Consider the following 17,988-nt stretch of genomic DNA (forward strand, 5'->3'; position numbering starts at 1 on the left):
TAGATGTGAGTCATTACTGCGTATTTGTGGAGGGGGACAGTGGACACAGCAGAGAAAGGAGACAATTATTGCAGCCAGGTGGTTGGGTGGTGGGAAGAGGAGAGGACTGCACTATACTTGGGGCTCCACCTACCAAGTGAAGGGCCAGATTCAAGCAAGCAGAGGAAGGACCCCTGGCAGATAAGGCACTGCCTGAGGAGGCAGATGTTCTTCTCTTCCTCCTTCCTTTAGCTGGTTCCAGGGCTGGCGGGTTCAAAGTTTTCTCCTAGGAAAGAGGTCCCTACCAGGGCAGAGGCAGTGAGGCCTTGGGCTGGGCTCGGTGGGGTGGGGCATCCTCCTCCCCCACCACTAATGCTTACTCAACTTCCGGCAGCAACAAAAACCAGTAGGTGCCTTAGACCACAGCAGAGCTCAGAGAAGCCTCCGGGGCTAGCAGAGGAGCCAGCATGGTGCAGTTCGCGCCCCTGTTCGTGCCCTGGGAGCGCAGGCTGCAGACCTTGGCAGTCCTGCAGTGGGTCTTCTGCTTTTTGGCCATGGGTAAGGCTGGCTGGGCTGGGTGGAAGGGAGACCATGGGATGGATACTTCATCTCCTCTGTCGACAGCAGACCCAGTAGGAACTGCTCCCCCAGGGCTGGTGTTGAGCCAGTACACAGATACCAGTATCCTGGTATTAAACTGTGGACATATTTTGTACAGGCTGGTCTGCAGACATTTCACACAAACACACACCGACATGCATACACACACACACCACATACTCCTTGCAGTTTTGCAGCTAAAGCATCCACCCCCAGCAAAGCAGGCTCTCCAGGACCCTGCCCCTAGCATCCCTTGATCTGCGTTTCTGTCCTGAGGGTCGTTAAACGTTTCAAATATCCTTGGTTTAACCCCATGATACTGAGGGGCAAAGAAGCTAATTGTCTTAAATGCCCAAGGCTGTAGGTCTGGGCTCCTCCCACTGCCAAAGGAAGAAAGGGAAGAAGGCAGAGTGGGGAGAGAGAGGAGAGGGTGTGGGGGGGGGGGGTGAGAGCATGGGGAGGGAGGGCTACCCCCAGGGGGAGCTGCAAGATGGCTGGCGCCTGGACAAAGGGCACTGGGGACCCAGAGCCCTGTGGGCTGTGGCCTGATGATCCTCGGGGTTGAGGGACATCGTGCTCAGCTAGCCTTGGGTAAGATTTGCAAGCTTGAGCTTGACTGGCTGTGCTCAGCTTCAGTCCAGCCCCGGTGGGTAGGGGGGTGCTGGGAGTGTCAGAAACAGCACAGAGAAGCCAAGTAACCCTGGGCCTGGAGCCGCTGAGAAAAGGGAGCTGGGCCCTCTGGTGCCAGGAGAAGGAGCTTTTACACCTTGTCCTGAGGGAAAGGGGAGTCCCAGGAGGGCTTTCGGTAGGGAAGTGACAAGGTCGGATCTGTCTGGTACAGGTCACTGTGGTTGCAGTCAGATGATGCACTGTGTTTGGGGTGTAGGGGGTAGACTGATGGGGTAGAGCAGTCACAATCTACATCAGGGTCCCCAAATTAACTTCATGGGGCAAATCCAGCCTACTGATTGCTTTTGTATTTTTCAACTCATGAGTCAAGAATGGTTTTTACATGGTTGCATAATTTAAATGATAGTGTGCCTATGTAACAACCTCCCATTTGCCCCTTGGGCAGCAACATCTAAACTATTTACAGTCTGTCTCTTTAAGAAAAAAAATTACTTATCCTGATCTAGGGAAGCTGGCAGTGGTGGAAAGAAGGGGCCCCTTTCAAGAGATTCTTGGGAGTTGGGTCCACAGGGCAGGATTAAAGGCTGGCAGGTGAGTAAGGGCCTCCAGTGGGGGAGTAAACACTGCACATTTAGGGAACAGCTGGTCACGCTGGACATAGAGGAGGCATTTTAGGGAGGGGCAAAGAAGAGGCCAGACAAGTCACCTAGGACCTGTCACCAAGGACTCAGGGCCCAGAACCAAATAATTTCCGATGAGTTACCTGTTTACTCTGTTCTTCCCTCTCCTCTGTAACACACACTCACAGGAAGCCAAACTCCATCAAATAGTTGGTGTTGTTCTCATCTGCATCTCCAGCTCCTAGAAGAGTTAGAGTGGATACATCTTTGTTGAATGATTGAAGACTGGGAGCAGGATGGAGCCAAAAATAGAACTGAATACCAATTTCCATTCTACTGGCTTGCTGTGTGACCTTAGTGATTTGCATACCTTTTCTGGGCCTCTGTAAAGTGGGGTTTTACATTTTTCCCTCTTGGTGTAATAAGGGGAAAGAAGTCTCCCTTCTTGAATGACTGAAAAGACCCCCGAGTTTGAGTTTTGCCTACTGACAGGAGTTGAGTGGTGAGCTCCGTCTGAGGGAGATGGTGGGGTGGGCGGAGGTCTTTCTGTCAAGTGCAAGTGCCTCTTGTTTGAGTTTTTCTAACCTTTTTTCTTTCCTGACTGAAAAACTAACATAGGCTATTGTAACACATTCAAACAAAATGCGTATCCCCAAAGTGAAAGACTTCCCTAAATCCTGCCCTCCAGGCAGCCACCAGTAACAACTTGGTTTTATTCTCTACAGCTGGTTTTCTGAAAATAGGAGGGACCCACATGGACTTTAGATTTGCCCAAGGGCTGAGAGCACTAGCTGGCGTTCTTTTTCTCTTTCTTATTTTTTAGCATTTAAATATGTAAATTTAAATTAGTAAATGAATACAATCTAACTCAATTATCCACCATCCTTATCTCCTGGCACCTGCCTCCTCCCTCCAGATCTGCAGGGGTCTTTCCACCCTTATACACGTGCATCCAGATATGTGGACATGTGCTTTATTGTGCAAAGGGTGGCATTTTATTCCCACTCTTATGCAGCTTTCTCTTTCAAATTTTTTACTGAAAGTATTTAAGACAAGGAATATTAAAGGCAAACAAAGAGGTGACCAATCCATAAGTAGTTGACAGTCCTTCCCCTCCTCTTCCAGGAATCGAAAGGCTGATGTGAGAGAAAAATGGGTTCCAGCAGCCACTGGCCAGCAGGTCTGGGAATGAGGGGAAATACCTGGAGGAGGGAGCTGCCCAAGAGCGTAGTGACTCAGGGCTGCCATTTCTTCCAGACGATCAGGAGACGCCCAGTGTCTGGGTTTGTCTGTGCATCTTCCTCATTTTTCACTATTAGCAACTAATTAAATAGCATTTAAAAATAAAGTGAAAATGTGGAAGCAACCCAAGTGTCCATTGGTCCACTGACAGAGAATGGATAGACTAAATGTGGCAAATACACACAATGGGATGTTACTCAGCCATAAAAGGGGAGGAATTTCTGACACATGCTACAACATGGATGAACCTTGAGGACACTGCTAAGTGAAATAAGCCAGTCACAAAAGACAAATACTGTGTGATTCCTTTCATACCAGGTTCCTAGACTAATCAAATCCATAGAGACAGAAAAGAGAACGGTAGTTGGCAGGGGCTGGGGGAGGGGGACATGAGGGTTATTGTTTAATGGGTACAGAGGTTTGGTTTGGGAAGATCAAAAGAGTTCTGGAGATGGACAGTGGGGATGATTACACAACGATGTGAATGAATTTAATGCCTCTGAACCGTACACTTAAAAGTGGTTCAGATGATAAAGTTTATGCTATGTATTTTTTACCACCATAAAATTTAAAAAAACAAAACAGAGTGCCCCAAACACAACGCTGGAAGTCAGTTCCATGAGGGCAGGAATTTCTGTCTGTTGTTCACGGCTGCACCACCAGCACCGGGCACATCTTAGGTGCTCTGTGTACAGTGAACATCTGTGAGCCCCAACCTCCTTCATTTGGCTTATGAATATTATCACTGTTCAGACTGAGTCAAAATTCTCCTCCTTTTAGGTGCCAGCCAGCAATGACAGGCCAGTCTACCCTACTCTCAAATGGAACACAAGTGGAAATTAACCCTCTTTAAGATTTTGAGTGCATGGTGTGAAATGGAGTGAATGGGATGGGGAGGGAGCAATGTTCTCTGAGAATGAGGCTCCATTGGCATCAGATTAGGTTCAGCCCCAAAGACCCCTGACCCTGAGCTGAAGCTGGGATTAGCCTGTAATGGGAACTAGGAATCGTAGGTCAGAAGGGAATTCCTCACTGGGGCCTGGTCCTAGCCCTGCTGCACCCCTGACCCACGGGCCAGGCAGCGGTTGGCCTCCTCCTCCTCCCTCCTTCAGCAGGAAAGAGCATGGCAGGCAGAGGAATAGACTGGGCAAAAGCTAAGAGATTAAAGGAACTCCGTGTTTCATAAGAAGCAGCTCCTGTGGCCGGGGTGCAGGGTACGTGGAGGCCAGAGAGGCTGGAGCAGGAGGGGATATGGGCCAGCCATGGGGAGCCTAAAAGCCAGGCTGAGTTGCTTGGGCTGTGCCTCAACGTTATGAGAAAGCCATGAGAGACTTTAATTAGAGGGGAGATAGGACCAGATTTATCTTTGAAAGAAGGGCAGAGAGTGGACAGAAAGAGGGCTGGGCAGAAAGAATGTCTCTGTCTTCTCTGAGGTCCCAAAGGATGGAAACTAGAAGCAGTTCATCCAGTGACTTCCCCACCAGGCATTTACTGAGCACCTGGTGAGTGCAGACTGCTTTACTGGACAGAGAGGGAGGCGGAGGGGGAAGAGCAGAGTGAATGAGGCAGCCTGGTACAGTGGGGAAAAGGGGCCTCAAACCCATGCTCCCAGTGTGACACTGGGTGGACCGCATTCCCTCCTTCTTGAAGGCACAGGTGGTGAATCTCTTCCTCCTGGAGGCGGGGCTGGACAGGACGGTGCTGCTGGTGCCAGGCAGAGGGGGAGGGTTCCTTCCTTTACACCTCTGACCACTTACGGCTCTTGTTTCCCTCCTCAGCTGAGATCTGCATTGTGGTCTTCATAGGCCTCCTGTTCACAAGATTCTGGTTCTTCAGTGTCCTATACGCAGCCTGGTGGTCCCTGGACCGAGACAAGCCATGGCAGGGGGGCAGGCGCATCGAGGCCTTAAGACGCTGGGTCGTGTGGAAGTACATGAAGGACTATTTCCCCATCTCAGTGAGTAATGGGGCTGGCTGAGGGTGGCCAGGACTATAGTGCCCCATGGGGAAGTGCCAGCATGTGTGCAGTAAGCAGAGTACTGGGCTGGGAGGCAGGAACCAGGCTTCCACTGTTGCAGAAAAGTGTGTGACAGCTCAGTTGTGACAGCAACCTGCATCTGGGTGAGAGACCAAGTAGCACTCGGAGACTTGGAGAACTCAGGTTTATAACACCAGCAGGCCCAGAGGAGTTAACACTCTAAGCTCTGGACCCTGGCTGTAGGTTTACACAGGCTTTTACAGGCTGCCAGTTTACACTTTGCAACATCATATGCAAATAAGGTATAACAAAAGTTGACTAATTAGGAACAAGCTTCGTAGAAATGGACCAATCAGGAGGGAGAGAAATAACCAATCAGGAGTGAGCTCCATGCAAATAAAATACTACAAATGGGCCAATCAAGAGTGAGCTCAGGGAACCAATAGAATTTTAGGGGTAAGTTCCACTTTCCTAGAAGTAAGGCCTTTCAGAGGCAAAAAGTGAGATAGAGCTGCTGGGCCAGGGTACCGGATGGTGCTGGCAGTAGAGTTAGTGGCCCTGCCTGGGGGTCCTGCCAGTCTTTTTTATGCGGCTTCCCACCTCACCACCATTATGTAGCCTGGGGACCAGTCCAACTTGTCTGGTCATGATTTTCCATCTGCAAGAATGTGGGGCCATCATGAGGCCTGATGAATGAACTGGATTTGAAGGAGCTCTGTGGGCCATAGAATGTGGCACACATACATTTGTATACAGGTGTAAACCACTCAGCAGCCATGCTTGGGGGTGCAGGTATTAAAGTCATGTCCGGAGACCATCTAGCCCTATACTTCATAAGATGAGGAGACTAACCCTCAGAGAGGGATAAAGATGTGATCAAGGTCACACAGTAAGTTCTTTTACTGGTTTTAAAGTTTATACATTAAGTCTGTTTAAAGGGCAGTTGAGAGGGCCTTGACCTGTTTCTCAAGTTCTGTATCCTGCCCCTAACTCTGGTATGTTATGCATCCTTGGACAAGGCCTTGCCCCACTTTGAATGTCAGTTTCCCCATGCATCCCATGAGCACACTGATCCCTCCTACTCTGAGTGCCTTTGAATCTCTGACTCTCTGACTCAGGGCAGCTCATGGCCATTTTAGAGAATTTACCCTGAACCCAAAGTTCAGTCCTTAGTGGAACAGAATCCCTGATTTGAATGACTGATCTTTCAGCTCCTTTCCTATATCATAGACAGACCCTTTGATGTGAACAGCTGGACAGGGATGGTTTATTGACCAGATAGGAAGGGGAAGGCAATGGAGACACAGAGAGGTGCCAGACATGGGCAGTGGCCCTCCTCTGGAAACAAGACAGAAACCTGTATAGAGTCTGGTTTCTGGAACTAGACAGACTAGATTCTAATACCAGTTCTTCAACAGATCAGCTGTGTGACCTTGGGTGAGTTATACAGTGTCTCTGAACCTCAGTTGTCCCACAGGTAAAGTGGTGATGATGCCACATACATTATTGGATTGTGTGGATTCAATGAGACAGCAGGTAAAGTACCTTGTAGGTTCTCAGTAAACTAATAGCTACTGTTATTTTACTGGATCACTGGGGACTCTGGGGAGACTTGGGCATGGCTGTGGGTCTGGGAGGACTCTGATTGCCAAGAGTCTTGCTGCTCTGACTTTCAAACTTGCATGGCCTCTCCCACCCCATCTTGGAGCCCCAAGTCTTCCTGGCCCTCCAGGAATTAGGTCCCCAGCTGGTTAAGGGATAGGGAGTGGAGGAGGCAGACTCAGAGAGGGCTAATAGCCTGACCAAGTCACGGGGACTCAGCAGCAGGGTCAGAGCTCCTGCCTTGCTCCCTTCTGAGAGTCCCGGGACCCAGCAAGGACTAGCAATGCTGGGCAACAACTGATGTGCAGGAGCCGTTAGCACACAGTGAGTGGGGCCTCCTGGCCAAAGGGCAAGGGTGGGATGGGGCGGGGCAGCAGGAAGTTGACTAGCAGAGGCTCCCATCTCATGAGGGGTGATGGGTGTTGCTGAGCTAATCTGAAGGACCCAGGTAGAGACCCTCTTCCCTGCTCCCCATGTCTGCTTCCTCTACAGGGTGTCCTCCCAGGACCTTGTCAGCAAAGACAAGCAGTGCTTGCTGGGTCCCGAGAGGAGCCATGGGCATGTCACAGGCAGAGGCCCTCATCTTTAGCTCAGGACTTCTGAACTTTGAGATTCTAAATTCCCTTCCTTCCCTCTCCTCCTCCCAGGCCAAGGCTGCCTCTTTTGTGCCATGACCCTGTCACCCACACTTGCAGGCATCACTAGGGACTTCGTGCCCTTCTCCCAGCCCCCACCTCCCAGTACACTGGGGTCTCTTAGTCTGAGTCACTGGACCTCAGGAAGCCAGCCCCCTACCCAGGACAGAACTCCAGCTGACACAGCCCTCGGACAGATGCTCACTTCCTCCTGCCGTGGCTCCTTCATTATGGGAGGGTCTGCCTGTGACAGGTCTTTCTGCACAAGGGGCAGGGCGGGTCTCCCGTCACCTCCCAGGAGTCCTACCTCTGCCTTGGGCAGGGCTTCCTCCTGAGGCAGCTGCATTAACCTCATCCATTCACGAGTCCATTCTTTCCTTCCTTCATTCCCTGGTCCTTCCAGAGCATCTCCTCTGTTCCAGGCCTGCACTGGGACCAGGGATGCCTCAGACAGGTGGTCTCTACTCCCATGGCCCTCACATGATGGCCTGATATCGCTTGGGCACAGGGATACCTAGAAGAGGCAGCACAGAAAGGCAGCAGTGAGACCACATCTGGGAAGCAAAGACCTGGCCTCACAGAACAGTGGTGGTCCCATCAGTGTGCACGCTGGACCCGCACATGTAGATGCAGGTGCAAATATTGGCACACCTGCCCAGGCATGGACCCTCTCACTCACCAGGATATTTTTCTATATACAAATGCTTCTTTATTAAGGGATAATCATTCCCGCACTCATTTTTTCCATTTATTTTATTCATTTCATTCATTTATTCATTCACTGTTCATTTAAAATAGGTGATACATTCTTGTTCAAAATTCAAAAAGGACAAGAGAATGTAGTGAAATGTCCCTGTCCCACTTCACCACCCGTCTCCCCAGTTCCTTCCCTAGAGGCAACGGTGATGACCAGTGTTTGCTGAACTGCATAGCAGTTCATGTATGTTCCCCTCTGGGCACAGTTGGTGACATTCTGCATGCATTGTCTTGCCCCTGCTTTTTCCCCTGACGAGTGGTCGGGGCTGTCTTCCCCCGCCAGGACATGGAGGGCTGCTTGTATGTCCTTATGGCTACACAGTGTCCATGATATGTCTAAATGGGCCCAGTTGATGGACATTTGAACGGATGCCAAGTTTTTTTTCATATGCATTCTTTTATATTGAATTATAGTCAGTTTACAATGTTGGGTAAATTTCTGGTACACAGCATAATGTTTCAATTATACATATACATACATATATTCCTTTTCATATTCTTTTTCATTATAGGTTACTATAAGATATTGAATATAGTTCCCTGTGCTATACAGTAGAAACTTGTTGTTTATTTTATATATAGTAGTTAGTATCGGCAAATCTCAAAGTCCCAATTTATCCCTTCCCATCCCCTTGCCCCCTGGTAACCATAAGTTTGTTCTCTAGGTCTGTGAGTCTGTTTCTGTTTTGTGAATAAGTTCTTTTGTGTCTTCTGGGTTTTTTTCTAACATTCCACATATAAGCGATATCATATAGCATTTTTCTTTCTTTTTCTGGCTTAGTCACTTGGAATGACAATCTCCAGGTCCATCCATGTTGCTGTAAATGGCATTATTTTATTCTTTTTTATGGCTGAGTAGTATTGTATTATATATATATACTACAACTTCTTTATCTGTCATCTGTTGATGGACATTTAGGTTGCTTCCATGTCTTGGCTATTGTAAATAGTGCTGCTGTGAACACTGGGGTGCAGGTGTCTTTTCGAATTATAGTTTTCTCCAGATATATGCGCAGGAGTGGGATTGATGGATCATATGGTAAGTCTGTTTTTAATTTTTTAAGAAACTTTCATACTGTCCTCCATACTGGCTGTACCAATTTTCATTCCCACCAACAGTGTAGGAGGGTTCCCTTTTCTCCACACCCTCTGCAGTATTCATTATTTGTAGAATTTTTAATGATGGCCGTTCTCACTCATGTGAAGTGGTACCTCATTGTAGTTTTGATTTGCATTTCTCTAACAGTTAGTGATGTTATGCCTGTTGGCCATCTGGATGTCTTCTTTGGAGAAATATTTAGGACTTCTGCCTGCCAAATTTTGATATTATCAAAAGAGACACTCTGTTAATAATCTTGTCCAATATCATTTTGCACAAATGTGAGAAATTCAGTAGCTGAATGCCTCAGTGGTGCAGTGGCAGGGTTAAAAGATCAGGTACATTTTCCAATTGTGATAGATACTGTCTTGTTGCCTTTATGGCAATTGTACAAAATTACCTTCCCATTAGCTGAGAAAGGGAATTCATAAGCAAGTGCTTCCGTGCAGGGAGCCAGATATGTTTTTAAAGAAACATATTCCTGAAGAAGCAGCTTTCCCAATGAGAATAACCCGAAATCTCTCTGCTTGTTCTCATTTTCATAGCCAGTAAGTTCCTGCTGCATGAGTGGAAGAGGACTCTCTTCATCTGGGAGGCAATGGTCCCCCCACCTATAGTCCCCGCAGCCTTTCTACAAAGGGTCAACGGGTCACCAGAGGGTATACCGGGAGGTGGGGGTCTGCAGAGACCAAGTCTAGGTCAAGGACAGGACTGTCTGAGGCTCTTCAGCCTGGGTAGGGCAAACAGGCTCCGACTCCCATTACTGTCCCTTGGGTCCCACCAGGCTACTCTGAGGGTGGGCAGCCAGGCCCCTGAGCTGAGCCAGAGTGGAAAGAGTGCCCCAACCAGTTTTTCTTACTTGGGGTTTTGTTTAAATGGGGCTCTTTGGGCGTGGTGGCGCCCCCGGGTGGCCCTTGATGGTATACAAACCCTATCCATTACAAATCAATGTAACTATTATGATTACCCTGTCCTGTAGTCTAGGTAATTCCAGGGCACTGTCGGACCTGAGATTCTCAGCAGTCCTGGGAGGTAGGTGGGACAGGACCAAAAGTCCCCAATTGATAAATGAAAAGCCAGGGAGGGAAGTGATTTGAATGAAGCCAGCACAAGTCTGAGACACCTGGCACCATGGTCTCACTGGGTGTATTCGCACCCTATATCTCCATCATCATAAGAACCTGAGGCTCAGAGAGGGCCAGCAACTTGCCCAAGGTCACAATGGTGAGTGGCAGAGTAAGGGTAAGCATGAGGTCCAGCCCAGATTCACCAGGTTGCTGTCCCTACAGCTGGTCAAGACCGCTGAGCTGGACCCCTCCCAGAACTACCTTGCTGGCTTCCACCCCCATGGGATCCTGGCGATCGGAGCTTTTATCAATCTGTGCACTGAGAGCACCGGCTTTTCCTCGCTGTTCCCTGGCATTCGCCCCCATCTGATGATGCTGAACTTGTGGTTCAGGGCCCCCTTCTTCAGGGATTACATCATGTCAGGGGGTGAGTCTTCCCAACCCTGAGTAGCCCAGGAAGATGACTCAGTCCCAGTCCTCAGAGACCTCCCAGCTGAGGAAGGGAATGAAGACCAGGACACACCCTCCCCCATAGCCCCTGCCCCCTAACCCCATACCTGACCACCTTCCTCTCTCCCCAGGGCTCATCTCATCAGACAAGGAGAGTGGTGCTCACATTCTGAGCAGGAAGGGAGGCGGCAATCTGCTGGGTGTCATTGTAGGGGGTGCCCAGGAGGCACTGAATGCCAGACCCGGATCCAACATGCTGTTGCTGCGGAACCGCAAGGGCTTCATCAGACTTGCCCTGATGCACGGGTATTGGGTAGAGGGCTCTCAGTGCACCTGGAGAGTGACAAGTGCTGCTTTTAGTTGGGAAGGCAGCAGACACTAATACAGAGTGTATTTTGGCGGGATATTGCCAATTGATTCACAGTGAGGATTATAACTTGGCAAGAGCTGTACTATCTTGTGACCAAATACTCAGAAAAGAATCAGAAGGGAGAGTTGGTGATCAAAGGGACTAGGTGTGAGGGGTCATATTCCCCAGAGCTGGCATTAGATCTGAAACTTACCCGATCTGGGAGAGTGGAGTTTGGGGCAGAGCTTAGACTTATTCCTCTACCTTGAAGCACCTTTGACGAATACAAGGTAGTAAGGGGAGGAGAAGTTTTTCGGGGAAGACTACAAAACTTTTACATCTGGGAGGACCCTCTGAAGCATTCTGGTCTGCCTGTCATGGTACAAGTGGGAGGTGGTGGCCCTGAGAAGAGCCAGGACCTGCCCACAGTCACAAAGGGAGGCCATGGCAGGACTGGGAGACACGCGGGGCCTCCCACTTCCAGCCCAGGGCTCTGTGCTCTGCTTGCAGGAAGCTAGGGGACCGGCTGGCAATTCCCACATGCCCTCTCCTGTCTCCCTCCAGGGCATCTCTGGTGCCAATCTTCTCCTTTGGGGACAATGACCTATTTGACCAGTATGAGAACTCTCCTGGCTCCTGGTTGCGCTGGATTCAGAATCGACTACAGAAGATCATGGGAGTCTCCTTCCCGCTCTTCCATGGCCGTGGTGTCTTCCAGTACAGCTTTGGTCTTCTGCCCTACCGCCGGCCCATCACCACTGTGGGTGAGCCAAGACCCGGGCCGGAGCGGGTAGGCTACAGGGCAAGGGGCCCGGGCTGTGTGCTGCAAGGGGCTTTGGACGTGGGCCAGGCACATCCTTGCCCTCGTGGAGCTCACATCTACACTGGGAAACAGACACACAGGCAGAGGACCCGGATGTAAGGCATCTGGGATGGGAACTGTTTACAGACGCACAAAGGACAAGTCACTACTGATGACTGAGCACCTGCTGTGTACCAGGCACTGCACTGGCTCCCTTACACGTAGCAACTCAGTTATCCCAACAACCACAGAGACGGGGCCTATCGTCCCCATTTCATGGATGGTAAACTGAGACTCAGAAAAGTTAAATAACTCCCAAAGGATCACACTACCCGAGAGTAACAGAGGTGAGGTTTAAATCAGGATCTGTGTGACTTTTTATTATGCCACAGAAGGAGGGTTTAATTCTGACCCAGAGGAGCTAATAAGGCTTATCGGAGAAGGCAGATACAAGGGAAGGGCATTTTAGGTCTGTTAGAATTGTGTGTAAAGTAGCACCGACAGGCCTTCAATTAGAGCCTGAGGGATTTTCCTGTGACTAATGAGCAGGGACTTCATGCGTGGACGGGGCACCATGTACAGCAGCTGTTTGGGCATCTCCTTTGCTTTCTTCCTGGATTCCAACTAGGTTCCTCTGGCAAAGCTTGCAGGGTTGGGTCTGTTCATCTCCAACCACCCAGTCCATACTTGGTTGAGTACTGACTTGGTCAGCCCCCTACACCAGAACTTTCCCTGGGTTGTGTGGCAGTGTTTTCATGAATGTTCACACTGCTGCTGCCTCCAGAGCCATTGCCAAGAGCAGAAGGCAGGGCAGCTGAGCCCGGGACACCCAGAGGAGGGAGGAAGATAGGGGGCCCTGCGGGTGAGCATGGAGGGGGAGGCGGGGAGAAGAGCTGCTTGGGCTGTGGGCCTGCCTCCTCCCAGAGATCCAGGCACCTCTAATCACGGCATCTGAGCGCCCAGAACCCGAGGTCCTGGAGGTTGAGGGCACATCTCCAGGGTTTAAAACCTGGCACTGATTCTTCCTGGCTGCGTGACCGTGAACTAGTTACTTAACCTACCTGAGCCTTATTGCCTCCCCTACAGACGGGAATAGTAGCAGGTTCTGTCCCCACAGGATTGTTAGGAGGATTGAAGGCGTTAGTCGTGTAAAGCACCTAGCATGTTCCCTGACAGGAGGCAATGCCAGCTGGGGGTGTTATTATTTCACAATCTTGCAGTTGTCCTAACATCTTGGGTGCATCACCAAAAACTGAATTGAAAGGGAGGCAGTAAGGGTACTGTCCTATAGGTATGGCCACAGGGTGCACACCTGCCCCAAGGGCTCCAGGACTCCGGTGGTTCCCGCTCTGGGCCACCACCCACCTCGTGTCTTGCAGTGGGGACGCCCATCGAGGTGCAGAAGACACCGCACCCCTCGCAGGAGGAGGTGGACAGGCTGCACCAGCGCTACCTCCAGGAGCTGAGCAACCTCTTCGAAGCCCACAAGCTCAAGTACAACGTCCCCATCGACCAACACTTGGAGTTCTGCTGAGCGCCTCCCCACAGGGGGGCCGCCCTGAGGGGCAGAGCTGGCACTAGGGAGCAGAGAGGGAGGGGCTGTGATCCCAGAAGGCTTCCTGGAGGTGTATGTCGAACCCATCTCCAGAGCCTTCACTGACTCCTGCAATTCCAACGCACGCCAGGCCCCGAGTCACAGCTGAGAACGTGGCGGAGGAGACCTGACTCTGACATCAGTGATGTGCCCTCGTGCTGTGACTCCTCTGCAAGGGGCCCTCTCCTTGGTCTGTGCATCTAGAGACGGGAGAGCTGCTGGGGTCTCTGTGCTTCTGGTCCTGTCACTCGATGAGCAGGACAAAGAGCAGCAATCGATTAGCAGGTTTTTCTTCCTCTGCCTTGATGACGGAACAAAAGAAGCCACCAGCTCCAGCTTTCTCCTACCAGCTCCCTCACCCTGTATTCTGCCCGTCCCAGCTCCCCCTCCCTGAGCTGGAGAGGAGGGTGTGCTCATGAAGCCCCCGCACTCCCCTGGGTGACTTTGAGTTTCTGAGTCCTCTGAGCCCTGGGACCGGCCGCCAGAGGTGCCTGGAAGGTGGGTAAGAAGAACTGTGCTGTGTCTGTGGCTGAATGATGTGGACAGACCTCTTCGCCCTCCCTCTGAGCGTCAGTTTCCCCGACTGACTAAGATGACCTGAGTCTCAGTTCTGACTTCACATGGGTTGAGAACTCCATGAGGCAGCTCCTCCTCATCCTTTGTTGTTTCATTCCCTGACTTTGCACAGAAAAGGACCTCGATAAATGTCAGTTCAACAAATGAAACAATTCGATTTCAGTCTTCTTCTCTTCCTCTCCACCCCTAAGTAGGAAGGCTGGTCTAAGACTTACCTTGAACCCCAGCCTGGCCCTGCATCCCTGTCTCCCTTTCCCAGATGGTGAATCAGATGGGCAGAGAACGGCATGTTGCTTCTTTCCTCCTGACCCATTAACTGGAACTTACCACCTCTGCCCTGTCCTGTAGGAGAGAAAGGGGAGGATATGTGAAGACACGGCAGATCAGCACAGAGAACGAAGACCAAACATGAGGAGTGTATGGTTCTATGTGTCTCAGGGTGGGGAGATGGGGACAGGTGCCCTGATGAGAAGAATTCTGGGATCCTGGGTCTGAGACGTGTTATTAGTGAAGGGACAGGATGACTGGGTCCAACCACTACTGTGAATGCCCCTCACCTCCAGTGGGAAAGTGAGATCTCTTCCCTCCAGGAGAGATCCCAGCTATAACTACCAGTGGGGGCAATTTTGAGAGTCTATTCTGGGTTCAAGCCAAGTTCACTCCATTTCAGTGATCCTGGACAAGTTATTACATCACCTCCAAACCTGAGTTTTGTCATTGGAGAAATAAGGATCACAATATCTAGCTCAGGTTTTGTGAGTAAAATAGACAATATCATGAGATAATCAGCCCATCTACATCCAGTCTGGAATGGGCGGCTGAGGGGGTGGTGGTATGAGTAATTAAGTCAGGTCATAAATGTGTCCAGCGTCTTATGAAGGCCGGTTATTACCCTATGGGACAGTGTGCTGTAGGCTCACAAGAGAGGTGGGAATAAAGAGTGGCGGTGTTCAGAGAAGGAGTGATGATTTCCAACCCCAGAAGAATGGAGGATGTGGCAGGAGGGCAGTCCCTGCAGGAAGGGCAACAGTTGCCTGAGGAGAGAAGTACCTGCCCGTTGCGTTTTCTATTGCTGGGCGATGAACCACTGCAGACCTTCATGGCTGAGACACTGAGGATTAATTACGTCCACACTTCTGTGGGTTGGCTGGGTGGTTCTTTTCGGCCTATCCTGCTCTCACACATGCTGCGTCCCGGGATGTGCTGATCCCTTTCCCTGGATGCTCTTTCTCTTGGACCTGGTCAAACAAAGGATGTCCACCTCCTTTGTCAAACTTCAGCACACCCCAGCCACCCTCAACCCTGCTCTCCTGCCCCACTGGCCTGAATCACACTTGAGTACCCCTTTGGTGGGCTAGCTTGGGGATGAAAGGGCCGTGGCCATTAGGGTGAGTGGACTCCTAAGTCCCAAGGGCCTGGGAACCCTGAGGCCCAGACCACATCCTTGTGCCCCCAGCCCCCACACAGGGCCTGGCGCCTCAGCCTCCCCAGTGACGTAAGGAGTTGCAGCAATGGCTCTCACATGGCACCTCCTCTCCGGGCAGACATGCTGGGCCTGGGCAGAGGTGACAGGAGAGACTGGGACTTCCCTTCAGGTGATTTGATTGGTTCTCTGTTGCTCTGGAGCAAATTCTCCAAAACTTAGCTACTTTAAACTGCTGACATTTACTGTCTCACAGTATCTGAGGGTCAGGATCTGGGAGTGGCTGTGCTGAGGGTTGGAGCCCAGGCGTCTCAGGAGGAGGCAGCCAAAGTGTCGCCGGGGCTACGTCTCAGAGCCTTGAGTGGAGCTGGAGGCTCTGCTCCCAAGCTCACCCACCAAGCAGCTGGCAGAAGACTTTGTACTCCCACATGTGGACCTCTCCACATGGATACCAATTGCCAATGACGTAGCTTATCCCAGAATAGGTGAATCATGAGGGAGGGAGAGAGAGAGAGAGAGAGCAAGAGAGACAGACAGACAGATAGGGACAGAAAGATAGAAAGAGAGACAGAAAAGCCACACTGCCTTCTCTGACCTAGCCTCTGAGTCACTGACCATCGATTCTGCCTCCTTATCCTATGGGTTTGATGCTAGACACTAAGTCCAGCCCATACTCCATACGAGGGTGTGATACCAGGAGGCGAGATGACTGGGGGCCTTTAGGCCATTTCCACAGCAACAGTGGATGAGCCCTCAGAGGCTGCCTTGGGCAACCCCAGCGCTGGGGATGCTGCACAAGGCAGCCTGCCTGGAGGACAGAGGCTGAGCTGGTCATAAAGCAGGTCCCCACGTGGGTGGGATAAAGGTTTGAGCAAAGGTCAGAGGTGGGAATGATGGCCTTGATCCCTGGCTTGGCTGGGGTGGAGGGCAAGGTGACCATCAAACTTTGGGCTCCAGGAGAGGAGATGGGGGGATGGGGAGAGACTTGAGTGGCCAGAGGGAAGGGGACTGCCCCTCATTCATTGCATCCTTGGAAGCCCCATGTTGAAAACATCAGCCACACAAGATGGGAGCAGGGAGCCTGATCTCAGAGGAGGGCTGCCTAGACAGTTACCCAGATAGGAATGTCCTCGCTGGACTTTGTGTGAACAAAAACATCCGTTTACTGTGTTACATGCTGAGATTGGGGAGTTTGTTAAGCAGTGGCCTCCCCATTGATACAGCGAGCCAGGAGCTGCACTGGCAAGGGTTCAGTTAGTACACAGCACCTGCCACCTGCCACCCCTCAGGGCTCCCAGCCGGCCTGAGGGGGCCTTGCCCTGTGTGGGGAGATCTCCCTCCTGACAAGATCTCCCTCTTGACACGTGCAGGCTCAGGCAGCCTGAGGACCACAGGACCAGCCAGGCCTGGTGGAGAAGGTCAGAGGCCCTCAGGGATGGGAGAGCTGGAGTCTCCTCTGGAAATCAGGCTGCCCTTTGACCTGGGAGAAGTTCTAGGCCATCACCGCCCACAGGGGACAAAGGGCCTGGGGCCCAGCCTGTCTGGCACTGCCTGATGATTGCGGGTGGAACAGGGTCAGCCAGCACAGCACTGCCAGCAGCCATGGGACCTGGGCTCCACGTCTCAGGGGGACTGGACTTTGCTAGGTTCAGGAGGAGCAGAGGCGGGAGGATGGGAGCTGCTGAGCCAGCAAAGGCAGAGAGGAGGAGAGGGCAGAGCACAGCCGGTGAGCTTACTGCCGAGGGTCAGGGTCAAGGTGAGGTTTAGGGAACAGGGGGCTGAGGTTTACACCTCTGTGCAGCACACTTCTACTGAGATAGAGGAGGCACAAGGCAGACGGGTCCCTGACAATGCTTGGCCTCTGTCTGGGGGAACTAATGTCCAGTGAAGGAGTCAAGTAGGGAGGAGCCCTGGGAGGTGCTTGAGCTGGAGTGGGCAATGGGTGGGTCACAGGGACAGCGGATGCCTTGGGCTGACCTGGGTGTCTGTCTTAGTGACCCCAGGGAAGGGCAGAGTCAGACCCCTGAACCACTTGCTGAGAACCTACCGCGTACTAGGGTCCAAGTGGATGCTTCACACATATTATTGCTGTGACACACACAGTGAGCGTTTCATAATAAAAGTTGTTCATGTCAGAGAGGTTAGAGTCCTCTCTGGAATCCTGGTCCCAATATGAAGTTCCCCTGCCCAGGCAGCTATCACATGCTGCTCTCACCTGCCTGGTCTGGTCTCAAACTGGGCAGAAGGGTACTTGAAAATGGTAGGAAGCTAAGAGTTAACCAGGCATACAGTGCCCCCTCCCCATTTGCTGCGTGTGGGACCCCATGCAGTTCAAGTCCTCTCCCCTCTCAGAGTGCAGGTTTCTTCACCTGTTAATGGTTCATCCATAAATGAGTGTTCAATCAATGAACACTCTTCCTCACCACTTCCCCTTATAAATGCCAGGAAATGGTTTGGAAAGACCTGTGAGAGTTTGTATCCATCACAAGTTATTTTTTGACTTTTCTTAGATTCTGTGTCTTCCTCTCACTTACTGCCAGTAAACTGACCTGAGCATTTCCCTTTTCAACCAGTTGAACTGGTGTC

General features: G+C 51.2%; 1 protein-coding gene across 1 annotated transcript; it reads left to right on the forward strand.

Moving 5' to 3' along the window:
• Positions 1 to 387: 387 nt before the first annotated feature.
• MOGAT2 (monoacylglycerol O-acyltransferase 2) lies at positions 388 to 14,393 on the forward strand. Its single transcript, XM_032489414.1, has 6 exons — positions 388 to 537; positions 4,850 to 5,028; positions 10,431 to 10,635; positions 10,790 to 10,964; positions 11,572 to 11,771; positions 13,189 to 14,393. Exons 1-6 carry the CDS (start codon positions 447 to 449, stop codon positions 13,341 to 13,343), a joined length of 1,005 nt encoding a protein of 334 aa, XP_032345305.1. The 5' UTR covers positions 388 to 446; the 3' UTR covers positions 13,344 to 14,393.
• Positions 14,394 to 17,988: the final 3,595 nt, after the last annotated feature.

This window comes from Camelus ferus, chromosome 10 (assembly GCF_009834535.1).
Source record: "Camelus ferus isolate YT-003-E chromosome 10, BCGSAC_Cfer_1.0, whole genome shotgun sequence".
Taxonomy (NCBI): Eukaryota; Metazoa; Chordata; class Mammalia; order Artiodactyla; family Camelidae; genus Camelus; species Camelus ferus.